Here is a 13,144-nt window from a genome sequence, read left to right as displayed (position 1 = left end):
TCCTCAGAAATTCCATGATTTTTATACACTGCCCATTACATGGGTTAGTTTTTTTCCTCAGATTCCAGTTTTCCTCCAGGGAATGTGAATTTTGGATACCCTGACAGATGTGACTATTGAGAAGTATTTACACTCCACCCCTGATTGAGAGTGAAAAATATTGTTTGGCTCACCTCATAACTCTACCTTTCCCCTCCCCAGGCCTGAACTTCCTTTTCTTAGTGGACGATAGAAGGAAGCGATTTTATTGCCACCTGGATCTTCTTTAAAAAAATTTTTTTAATGTTTTATTTTTGAGATAGAAAGAGATAGACCAATTGTGAATGTGGGAGGGGCAGAGAGCAAGGGAGACACAGAATCCAAAGCAGGCTCCAGGCTCTGAGCTGTCAGCACAGACCTTGATGCGGGGCTCAAACTCAGGAACTATGAGATCAGGACCGGAGCCGAAGTCTGACACTTAACCCACTGAACCACCCAGGCACTCGTGCCACCCAGATCTTCTAACCAAGTTGCTGGGATGGAGAGCTCTGCCTAAGCTCCTGAGGTCCCCTCAGGCTTGGCTGTGAATAAATAATGGCAATGTTTACAGATTTCAGAAGAGATCCAAGGAACACAAAACTCCACTGCTTTCAAATTATTTCAAGAATGAGTTCTGGGTGAATGGACTTTCAGGGTGAGTAATGGGTTAGTCAGGCAAGCAAGGAAAAGGGCATGTTGAGGCTTTGACCTGAAGCTTGGAAGCACTGAGAGGTACAGAACTAGTCCAAATCTGGAATGGCTTGAGCCAGCCTTGATAGACGTGAGATGGGGTCATCACTTAGAGTCCACATGAGGACAAGTTCATCTAGACCCAGGACACAAAGGGGGGTGACAAATGGTTACTCAAAAGTAGCTTTTTAAAATTTCTGAAAAGTATACAAGTATTTAAGTTTTATGAAGTTCTGAGCTTTTATCTTCTCATGATTTTATGGTATTAAAATTATTTTATTAGTTCAATTTATATAGTGTATTAACCCTTTGTCTTTCATATGCTTTCTAAATATAATCCCAATCTGTTTTATGCCTTTGAGAGATATGTTATTTTTTACTATCAAAAATATAATTTTATGTATTAATATTTATAAGTATTTTCCCTTTTTGTCTGTGACTTTGCTGTTATGTTTAGTGAATCTTTCCCTCTCCTCCAAAATTATATAAATACTTAACTTTGTTAAATGTTACTATACTTTTTTTATACACTTAAATATTCAAACCATTTCCTAGACATTTTGGTGTATGATGTTAAGGACAGTTAATGAACTATCCCAATCCCATTGGATCTTGATCTTTTTCCCATTAATTTGAAAGATAATCTATATAAGAAGCAAATTATAGCATATCCTTGTGTTCCCTGATCTGTCTTGCTGCATCATTGCCTGCTTTATAATCATTTTGTTCCCCTATATAGAAAGTTCCCTGAAAAGGGAAACTTCCCTTACTCATTATTTCTTTATCAAATTTTGTTGGTGTTTCTCACAAGCATATGATTTATTTCAGATAATTAGTAGAATATTTTATGTGTATATTTAATAATCTACCCCTGTGTGAAACACTCATTTAAAACCACTTATGTTATTAGTTCAGGCTTGAGATAGAAAAATGTAAAAGAAAATCAGAAGGAAAACCTTAACAGCATTCAAAGCTTTCTTTGCTAGTCTGAAAGCCCTTAGCAGGCTTATTATTTATTAATGAATGTATTATTTTATTTATATGGTTTTCTTCTAGCCAGATGTATGTATAAATGTACCTTGAAATGGCTCTAAATATTTTTAAACAATTTAAACGATTTGCTGTTTTCCGATAACCAAAATATCTAATAGTGTGTCACTGGTAGACGATTTCATGCAGCTGCTTTTGCAAAGCAATTATGTCACCAATATGCTCATTTACAAGAAATTACATGCCACCAATATTCTCCTTGAGTTCTTCTAACATACCCACAAGGGCAGTATTTCTGATAGAATGAGGAAGGAAGTTACCATTTTACTGACATAGTTTGAGAGATACAAAGAATGTCTCTAAAGAAAAATATTCCTGTCTGATGCCTTATTTTTTGTTTGTGTGAGATTCACTACCTGTAGTAAAGCTCATTGATTTTTAATTGCTTAGAAATCTATTATGAATGAATGTATCATACCACTTCTCTCCCTGAGAAAATAGAAAGGGATAAGAAGACAGTGAAAGAAAACAGGAATAACAAAACTCTAAATTTATTTACTTCCTAATTTTGCCTGGTGTAAAACTGATTCTGGTTTGCTCAAGTCCCACAATTACTTATATCAACCTTACAAAGAACAAATTTTCATTAAAGTTTGCATTTTTATCTCTTACTATTCTAGAATGAGGCATTTTTCTTTCCAGCTTTTGATGGGAATATAACATTTTCAAGCTTCCCTGGAACAAGTGTCATGAGTGAGCTATAAGCTAAAAACTAGAGGTCTTCTTATCTTTGAATGTGGAATAATTGTTATTCTTTTCCTTTTCAGTTTCTTCTTTGTGGCATATGTGGAATATTGTGCGCCAAAAAAAAATCTGGACTTGTCGTAAGTTTCTGCCTTGTTTGTATCGTGCATTGACGTATTTGAAATGTTGGAACCCAAAAATGGAAATGATGAGAAGCCAACTTTCACATAGTGAATGTTACTCATTTAGGATGAAAAGAAGACTGACAAATAAATACTGGCTTTTTCATTTGCAAAAAAAAAAAAAAACAAAAAAAACAAAAAAAAAAAAAAGAAAAACCCAACAACAAAAAACAAAACAAAACCCATCAAGATTATTACAGACTATGACAAAAGAAAAAGAAAGAAAAGCTTTGATATACTCTTTAAATGCATGAATATGCAACCCATAATGACTGCTGTGGTTGACAATCTCCACTTTTCCAGTTTATAGACTCCCAGACACACATGAATTCTTCAGTAAGCTAAAAAAGACATGGCTTGAGTTCATGGGAAATTTAACTGTTTAAATGTGGAACTGGGCCTACAGATTACTGGCTTTGACTGTGAAGTTAATTTTGCAATGCAGCAAAACAGCTGTGTTGTTATAGTTACAGTTAATTCCCAATGATTTTTTTATTTAATTTTATTTTATTACTGTGAATGTAATTGTAAGTGTTTTCAGATGTTTTACGGTACTATCACGACTTTCCGGGTTGTAAGACATTCACCCAGTTAACTCTGATAATGGCTGGAGTACAATTTCTGTATGCTGAAGTGTGGATTCCCCACATCCCTCCATGATGTTTTTTGAGAGTTCAAAAGAAAGAAACAGTGTTGTTTATTTTATCATGTGCAATAGGAAAGATCATAGACCATTCTAAGTTGGAAAAATTAATACTATGCTTGGACCTTACAAAGCAGGCTTTGAGCCTAAAAAGAGTTTTCCAGGGGGAGGCCAGTTATCTGAGGAGGACAGGGATAGGAGTATTACAGCTATTTTTGTTTAACTACTTTTTCAATCATATCTTTTTTTGTGAAAATATCTACTGTGACAAAAAAAAAATGAAGCACCCATTGCTTTAGACATACGAGGTATAATTTTTTAAAATCATATAAAGGGAAACCTTTACATACAAATTTTTGGAGGCTCTTAATTTTCATCTATGATTCTTCCATCACTTTTTAGACTTGGCCTTCATTCTTTGTATGCTTTTATTTTACTACTGTCTTTATAGCCATATAAGAACAATTTCTTAGAACTTAGAAGAAAGAGAGAGAGAGGGAGAGAGAGGGAAAGAGAGGAAGGAAGGAAGGGAGGGAGGGAGGGAGGGAGGGAGGAAAGGCAAGGAAAGAATGAGAGAGGGAGGGGAAAATAGGGAGAGGCGGAGAAGGAGAAAAGGAAGAGGGGTAAGAGAAGGCAGGGGAGATGTCTTCATCCATTTGGGCTATTAACAAAGAAGGATATACTGGGTGGCTTATCAACAACAGAAATTCATTTTGCACAGTGCTGGAGGCTGGACCTCGATTAGGGTCCCTGTGTAGTTGGGTTCTGGTAAGGTTCTCTTCCAGGTTGCAAATTTTTGACTGTGATCTCATGTGGCAAAAGGAAAAAGAGAGCTCTCTAAAAGTCTGTCTTACAAAGGCACTGACCCCATTTATGAGGGCTCTATTCTCCTGACCTAATTGTCTTCCAAAAATCCCATCTGCAAATACCATAGTATTGGGGTTTAGGCTTCAACATTTGTATTTAGAGGGACACAAATATTCAGTCATAGGAGAAGGGGAGGGAAGAAATTTTTTTAAAGGCACTAGTGTCTTTTTTCTGTCTTTCTAATTCTCTTAAGAGTTATAAAAGAAAAAAATCATCAGTGCTAAACTTTTTAGAAACTACCATTCACTTTAACTTCTTTCACCCTCTGATATTCCCATTGATGACATTTGGCTATCAAGGATTCTCACCCTTCAAAGTGCATGGTAATTTCTCCACTCCAAGTATCTCTAGAGTCTAAATTCTGTAGTCTGGTGAAATTCAAACCTCGTATATGGTTTTAAATGTGGGTATAGATTTTAACATTTTAATACCTAGGTGAGAATGTTCTGTTTGCATATGTTAAATGAAGTAGCATGCCTTTAAAGAATGAATAAGAATAATATTAGGAGAGATACATTGTGTTCTTATGATAGCCAAATAATTTGTCATTAACTTTCTTAATTAATAGTAGTTCATCATTTGAAGGCTAGAATGTCACATCTTTCCATGTTTTCTGAGAATATGTAAACACCAAAGTATTTCCCAAGAAACTGCATGCCATCTGAATATCCTTTAAAAGGTAGTATATTGATTCTATGTGAAACTAGGAGCTACAGGTTCCCACTTTGGATGATTCAGTTATTTGGTAATTGATATTCAGTATTATATTTAATTAACTATAAAAAGATACAGTCACCCATCATTGGATTTTTAGGCTTGGTAATAAATACTGTGAGACGGACACAATTAGGATGCTGAATTAAGTGAGAGAAACAAAACAAACTACTTGGTATTCTTTCTGCCCACCATCCTATTTCATTATGCTATTTCATACATCCATGGCCTTACCCTTTTCTGGGAGTGGCATGCACTTAGTTTAGATGACATGTTATCAGGAAGCCTTGTCTGAAACCCTTGGTTATGCTAAATTCTCCTTCACCCTACTCTAAGGGCAACCAATTCATCCCTCTTTCTTAATATCTGCTATGCCATGTTGAAATGTTGGATCTTCTCTCACACAAGACCGCTGTGTACTCAAGGACAACAACTATGAGCTATTATTTTTTGTAATGCCAACAGCTGCCTCACTCAGGGCCTAACAGATGCCAGGTACTCAATAAATGCTCGCTAAAGTCAACTAATTGTCGACAGCAAATGATTCCTAATAATGTAAAATTAAATGTTAAATTAAGTTAAATAACTGTTTGTCCTATGGAATTATGCCAAAGGAAGTCAGTAAATCCAGGAAGGCTTTCTGAAGAAGGTAAGGCTAGATTTGAGTCTTCCATCTAGCAATTCAAGAAAAAAGCAAACTAATTTCCAGGAAATGGGAAATATCACTGAGGCGGGAATGAACAAGCTATATGATTGGCAAGAGAGGCAACTGGAGTAGAGACCGTGTTCTGGACAAAAATGGAAATAAGTTTAAATAATTATATTAGTATCACACGCTAAAGTATAAAGGAAGCCCATAGGGGAACTTAGAGAATACAAATACAAAAAAAAAAAAACCCCACGTTGAAGCTTTTGGAATATTCAATATTCAGTTACATATTTATGTAACATTTAGGTTGACTACCATCCACCCCCACCAGCTCTCTTTATAGAGACCCAAATCAAACCAATAATGAGATCAAAAGTAAAGCCACATCCTGTGTTTCCCCAAAACAACCAGATAGTATTTTTGGAATGTATATTGTGTATTCTTCATTGTGGTGCCACAGATTTAAAAAAGATTTGTAGTATAAACGACCAGTTCACAGGGAGTCCCTAACCTATCCTATGGGGGAAACAGATACACGATAAAACTCGTATAAATGAAGAAAACAGGTTAACTATATTCTCTAAGCTCACTTAGCTAGAGCAGTATAAACATTTGAAGTTTGTTGGAACGAATGACAATTCAATGAGAAGATATTTGGATATTTTAGGGGGATTAACATAGTGAAACTGGATTTAGAGTCAGAAAATCTGGATTCAGTCCCTACCTAACCTTGAGTTTTGCCTGTTCACCATTGTCCTAAGTATATATCACGATTTCTCTCAGAGGTTTGCTGGGTGGGTTAATTGAGATGATATCTGCTCAAGTTCCTAGCACATGATAGATAGTAAATATTTAAATCTGAATCTACCTTGAAGACAAATTTTGCTTACTTCAGGGTTTTCAAAAAGATGTATCCCCAGCCTTTACACAGTCAGCTATTAATTCTGAAACACTGGTCTGCACTCTCTTCCCTGAGTTGGGTTGCATGGGAACTTGGTGAAACTATGGCTCTCGTCCTCTAAGACCCAAAGCACTTTCTCTTTATTGTAGCTCAGTCTTCCGGGAGGTGCGGCAGGATGGGGCGCTGTGTTAGGTTGGCTTTGCTTCCTCATCTTTGACACTCTCTTCCTTCTTCCTATCAGATGATCCTTTTTTCTGCCTGCTGCATCTGTGGACTCATTGGGGGCATCCTGAACTTTCAGTTCCTGCGGGCAGTGACAAAGAAGACCTCTTCCCTCTATCCTCTGCATCTCGCCTCCATGTCTCTCGCGTGCATTGGGATTGGTGGCTGCACCCTGTCTTCCTGGCTCACGTGTCGACTAGCCAGCTACGAGCAGAGGAGGATGTTCTCTGAAAGGGAGCATTCGCTGCACCACTCTCATGAAATGGCCGAGAAAGTGAGTTTTGTACCTTTTCTCTCACTGCGAGCGTGGGATGAAGACTGTCGTCAAACCTTGGTGAACCAATTTGCAGCTTAGATGAGAATTTGAGGAACTGGGATTTTATAAAAGTTTGGCCCTATTGGACTAGGAGTAGAAAATTTTTATTATTTTTTTCTCTGCTATTTTGGGTACACCTATTTTCAATCTCATAGCTATCTATATAAAAACACCGTTCCTAAAATAGCATTTCATAAAATATTGAATGCCTTATAAATATGGATTTGTATGTATTGTACTGAGGAAAAGCACGTAAACTAAATACACTTGCAACTCAATAATGCCAGTTTCAGAAATCTGATGAATTCCCCTTTCTAGCTCACCTCTTGTGCTTGTAAGTAGATGCATTTGATTATGTAAATTAGATTTTCGAGCATAAAAGGACCTTTTAATAAGGCCACAAAAAGCCTTGCCTATCAGTGCCCATATTACAATCCACATAAAGCTTCACTAAATTCTCATCTAAACTTCATGCATATTTGGGTAGCTTTGCCTGTATTTTAAGTAATATTCTTGCATAATTGTTTCATGAAACCCATTTATACCGGAAACAACACTTATTGCTTAAAGCACAAATAGTGAGCTGTCTGTGTTTCTGTTACATTTTGCACATATTTCGTAATTCAGTTCCTGTTACTCGACCTCTGAAGGAAAAGATAAAAGATCTGTAAAATAAACTTGCTAAGATAATGGCCACATCATATTTCACTTGGTATCATGGAAATAAAACTGCATGATCACAGGATAGAAGAAAGAGTAGCAAGAGTTACTACTGCATATTCCTTTATAATGTTATCTTGAAGAAAAAAATATTTGTTCTATAGTTTTATGCATTTCCATTTTGTATGCAGTCGATACATTCAAATAAGGGGAGTAGATATTGGATATTCATTCTTAAATTGTTCCGTGGAAAAAGCAATTTTAAACAGATGTACACATGTTCTTGAAAAGAATTTTATAGTACAAATAGCAGGACTGGTAATTTAAAGAAATGGGTTGTTAAAAATAGATTATCATTATATATTTGGATAGTGGCTCTTTTGTTCTCTACTTGTATACTAGTGTGCTTTAGTTTGTTTTGTGTATATGTGCAATATTTATTATATGATTGTTATATTTATATTAGAGATTGAGGGCTATTGAAATAACCGACTTGCCCAGCTGCCCGGTGGTGCCCCCGACACCAGAGTTACCTACAAGGTACGCTGATTTTTAGGGAGTTACCATGTTGTAATGTCACTGCAGGAAGCAACGCCTCTTCTAGGAAGCCATGATGTCAGCAGATCAGTCTGCTGTAATGTCTGTTGTTCCTCAAAGTATTGCTTTCATGAGAACTACTTTGAGGACGCAACATGAACCTACATGGCAGAGTCATGCAGCTTGAAACTTGGTTGAATATTTAAAATATTCAGCCTCCTATAAGCATCCAAACACATTTCTGTTTGGATGATTCGTGACTTCTTTATTTTCTGCTACATCATGATTCTGACTCAATACCATCATTCACAGACCAGAGTTTTGTTTTTAATAATAGGTGACTCTGATAAAGACAAACTATATCTCCCTTGTGCCAAAACTACATGAGCAGGTAACCTAAGTTTGACACTAATATAGTAAAAATGCTATATGAAAGCCATCTTTTCATGAAATTATCTGATGTGATACATTTCAAATTTATTTCCTGTATTTTTGGTTGCTAAAAATAACTTAGTCACCCACCATTCTTGCCTTGATTAAGCAATATAATTGGAAATGTAGAAAGCTACACAGATACTTTGGCCCCATTGCAGAAAGTTTATCCATTTGCAAATAGTCCCATTTGATCCTGCCCAAATTTAGAGTATATTCTTTGTGTTAAGTTGGACATGCCTATCTGCAAATAAACTGAAGATGCTAATACATTTAAAACCTAATTTATGCTGTATTCTCTTATCAGTGATTTTTACTTTGTCCATACTAGTATGAATTTAGTTAGAAAAAACTCCTTTCTTTTGTAAGATTTTTAAACACTGGATTTTTTCTTCACCCTGAAATAAAATATTATACATTAGATTAATTTTTATGGGTTTTAAGCCAATTTTTTTTAAATTTGATTTATTTTTTTTTCAACTTTTTTTTTTTTTATTTATTTTTGGGACAGAGAGAGACAGAGCATGAACGGGGGAGGGGCAGAGAGAGAGGGAGACACAGAATCGGAAACAGGCTCCAGGCTCCGAGCCATCAGCCCAGAGCCTGACGCGGGGCTCGAACTCACGGACCGCGAGATCGTGACCTGGCTGAAGTCGGACGCTCAACCGACTGCGCCACCCAGGCGCCCCTAAATTTGATTTATTTTTAGAGAGAGAATGTGCATACCTGAGCAGGGGAGGGGCAGAGAGAGTGGGAGAGAGAGAATTCCAAGCAGGCTCTGTGCTGTCAGCATGGAGTCTGACACAGAACTTGATCTCACAAACCATGAGATCATGTCCTGAACCAAAACCAGGATTTGGCCCTTTAACTGACTTAGGCGCCCCTGAAGCAACTTTTTGAATGCAAATTCACTTTAAGAGAACAAGTACCTAAGAATCTTACTTCTATAAATTCATTAGGAAATTGTTTTTGTACTAATAGAAGGAATAGAGAAAGCTGAATGAGTAAATTCTGTTACAGATCATTTTTGAAGAATCATTTCTATCTTATCTCGCCACCCACAGTGAGTTCATGAATGAAGCCTCAACTCAGGCTTCTTATCTATAAACTTAACCTCAGGGCAACAATTCCACCGCATTTCCACACTTACTTGTACCATGTACACATCTAGCAAAGCCAACCACTCAGATAGACTGAACCATCGCCAGGCCACCAAAGCAGGTTGCTGGCACCAGAGGACCTTCACTTTCCCTCTGTCTTTACCTCCAAAGAGTTTGAGTTTCTAGACTTACCTTGTAATTCCCTGGCACCTTACTGAGGAGGCACATTGGATACCCAGGTATAAGACAACTCCCTAGGGCCTGGAAGGAGCCAGGCACTTTGCAAAGAGACACAAATCTTGATGTAAGAAGAGGTTAAGTCTCCAATGCATATTGTCTCCTTTCTCAGAATTTTCTTGGAAGGAACTCTACCAAATCTTTAAAAGACAACAAAATTTTCAAAAGCAAAGTTCTAAAAACCAGGTCAATTCCTACCTTCCGGTCCTTCCTGGATCCTCCTAAGTAACTTTCCAAACCACCCAATACAAGAAGCATGAATCTTTATTCTACTTCATCTCCTATATTGAATTTTCAAAGAGAAGAGATTCAGAATAAGGCATGGATACCTTTTTACTTTTCAAATAAATATTTGGAAGAATTCCTAAAGTTTACAAAAGCAAGTACATTAACTTTTAATGTACTTAAAAGGTGAATTTAAATGGTGAATTTCAATTCACCCAAATAGCAATTAGATATAAACTGATGGGCTTGAGATAAATGAGCAAATAATTTTGATTTGAATTTTATTTACTATATATTTTGCAAATAGGCTTGTTCAAGTGTAAAATTCTTTTAGATATTTTTTGCCTAAATATTCTTTATAATATGGTGTACTAATATTATAAATGAGAATGGGCTTCATATCTCCTCATATTTCTTTAATGTTTAGGGAAGATTTTACTGTTCAATAAACATGAATTCAAAACATCTAAATTTTTTTTAAATTAACATTTTCTAAAATTGCAAATGGAACTTATGTTAGTTCATCCTTTATATCTAAATTTCGTTTGCCTTCCATGTAGTTTTCCTTATTAACATCTTAGTAATTGATCCCTTAAAAAACATGTCGAGGTTTTAATGTTTGGTTGGTTGTTTTTTTTTCACTGTAGCATTGATAGTGTCATGAAAACCAATTATTGTGATTTATTAGTAACCCACCATTACATATGAGCAATGATCGCCTTGTGGGCCTAAAATGTCACCCATTTTTCTATAGAATAAGGTAACCCCTAGAATATGTTGGCACTTTGTTGATATGCTCAGCAGAGAAGCCTATGCAATATGCAATGTGCATAGGCTTAATCATCTAGTTTCTAGGTGAGGTATTTCCAAAATAAAGTTGAGGAACAAAAGGAGAGACTCAGGGCACTGGGGACAGATTAAACTGTTTTTGTGTGTAGAAGACTTTGGTCTAACAGACTATCATTTCAGCATTTTCATGCGCTCCAAGATGCCATGAAATTTCATTTTCTCAAATGCAATAACAAATCAATCCTTGTCCTTCCCCAAAACTCAACAAGTTGTTCAGTGGCTTGAAATTTGTTTTGGAAATTCATTAACCAAATCAGTATCTTACTCTGGAAGTAAACTTTAACTAATTCATCTTATTTTTTCTAACAGGAAATGACAGACAACATGAGCAATGGAGGACCACAACTGATATTTAATGGAAGAGTATAATCAATGTTTTAAAGAACTGAACATTTTTTAGGATTTTCATGAGGAAAGGAAATACCAAAGGACTAGGAGATAAAATTAAAACAGTTCTTGCATTTGCTGTTATCTCTCTTGAGCACCCACTGTAATTATTCTCCCACAGTTTTGCCTCATTTATTTCTTCAGCTTTTTTATTGGGTGAAGGCTTCAGTAATGCAGTAATTTTAGCAGAATTTCCAGATTGTTCTAAAGACTTTCCAGGAAAAAAAAAAAGAGGAATAAGCAGATTCATATTCTACAAAACCACTATTTGACTAGCATGAGTGTTAGATTTGTAATGATATATTTCATATAAATAATCAAAAGTACAAATATCAAGAAGTAACAATAACCTACTGATGTCTTTGTTTTGAAAGACAATGGCTTCAAGAATACCACAATTCAAAACCTCAGCAATGCCTTGTTGTAAAAACATTATAATTATTTCCAATTTGTGAATGAACTATATTTCATAATTTATTTGTAAATGATAAAAAAACCAAAAACATAAACAAGAATTTTTTTAGAGAGAGACAATGCTAATCTGTATGATATTTTTGCATTTTTGCACAAGAGTGAAAAATTAAATGAACATCATTTAAGGAAAATAAATATGCTTTCATTATACCGTGCAGATTGATCTGCATGTTCATGAATGAGCCTAAGAATAAAATAAAGTGTGTGTGTGTGTGTACATATACTGTAAATATAGAAAATATATACAGCATATATTTATAGCACTCATGAATGTAAATAGGTAGTCAAAAAGAAATTATAATACTTGTTGGGATATTATCAAGATTCTACCCCCAAAGATATGGGAAAGCAATTTTTCAAGGCTTTTATATGCCCACAAAATCACACATTTGATTTCTACTAAATTTGTTCATTTTTATTCTTTTTATTATGTCTGCTGTGTGTAAATTTCATTGTGACTGACATTTATGGAGTTGAGATATCTGAATAGGGTAGTATAAAGATAGATTACTTATTTGGCTATTTTACTTTTAGGGTATTTATGTAATAACAATGATCAATACTGATTTATAAACATAACAACTTTAAATCACATACTTCCACCTTATAAATATAAACATAATGACTTGTGATTATTCATGATACTTCTATTTCAACACCTTACAGCCCCGATGATGTATGCCCAAAAGGTAAAGTTATAATTAGCTTTGGTAGAACTTAATTTAGTTTTTTTTTAACTTTATAATTTACATGAAACAATACAGACCATTTTTACAAATACATTTATTCAAAGAACCTGAAAGAGTTCTTTGTAGAAGGAAATAGGCCTACATTTATATAGCTAGATTTAAATCTTCCATAATGGAATGTTAAAATAGAAATCTATGACAAAATGAATAGGCAAGAAAATAGCATAGTCTTTGACATATTTATGAGAATAAAACCTCTGGTAATAGATTTTAAAAATGTAATATTTTAAAATATGTAATTCTCACTGTATTGTATACTTTTATTTTTTCCCCAAAGCTAGTCAGTTTTCAAGTCATTTTTATGAGTTACTTATTGAGCCATAGGTAAATTCAACCTTTAATGTTCAGGATGAGAACTTGTTATAATTTAGAAACAAAATATGGGTTTTAATTATAACAAAATAATAATTCCAGTTAATGGAAATCTGAAGGTATTTTAGTTTTAGAGCAACATGATCATCACCTGCCCCATTTAAGTCAACTCATAAGAAAATTCTGGCTGTATATAATCAAAAGAAATAACTGAACTATGGTTGGTGTAGTGTTTGAAGTCTTCTA

General features: G+C 35.0%; 1 protein-coding gene across 3 annotated transcripts in view; it reads left to right on the top strand.

Annotated features, from left to right (window-relative positions):
* The window catches only part of TMEM196 (transmembrane protein 196), a 50,349-nt gene extending 38,454 nt beyond the window's left edge, over window positions 1-11,895 (top strand). For 2 of the 3 annotated variants that reach the window (XM_047097085.1, XM_047097084.1), the window contains exons 2-4: window positions 2,526-2,582; window positions 6,640-6,894; window positions 11,286-11,895. In XM_047097085.1, coding sequence (XP_046953041.1) covers window positions 2,526-2,582; window positions 6,640-6,894; window positions 11,286-11,345 — 372 coding nt within the window. In that variant the 3' untranslated portion in view covers window positions 11,346-11,895. Of the gene's footprint in view, window positions 1-2,525; window positions 2,583-6,639; window positions 6,895-8,062; window positions 8,137-11,285 lie in introns of all 3 variants that reach the window. The other variant, XM_047097082.1, reaches the window with a different exon arrangement.
* The last annotated feature ends 1,249 nt before the right edge of the window (window positions 11,896-13,144 follow it).

This window comes from Lynx rufus, unplaced genomic scaffold (genome assembly GCF_022079265.1).
Source record: "Lynx rufus isolate CCGP_SWC_20201006 ecotype Redwood Valley unplaced genomic scaffold, mLynRuf1.p SCAF_4, whole genome shotgun sequence".
In the NCBI taxonomy this organism is placed as follows: domain Eukaryota; kingdom Metazoa; phylum Chordata; class Mammalia; order Carnivora; family Felidae; genus Lynx; species Lynx rufus.
The sequence above is the reverse complement of the archived record's forward strand: the minus strand, read 5'-3'. Positions and strand labels throughout refer to the sequence as shown.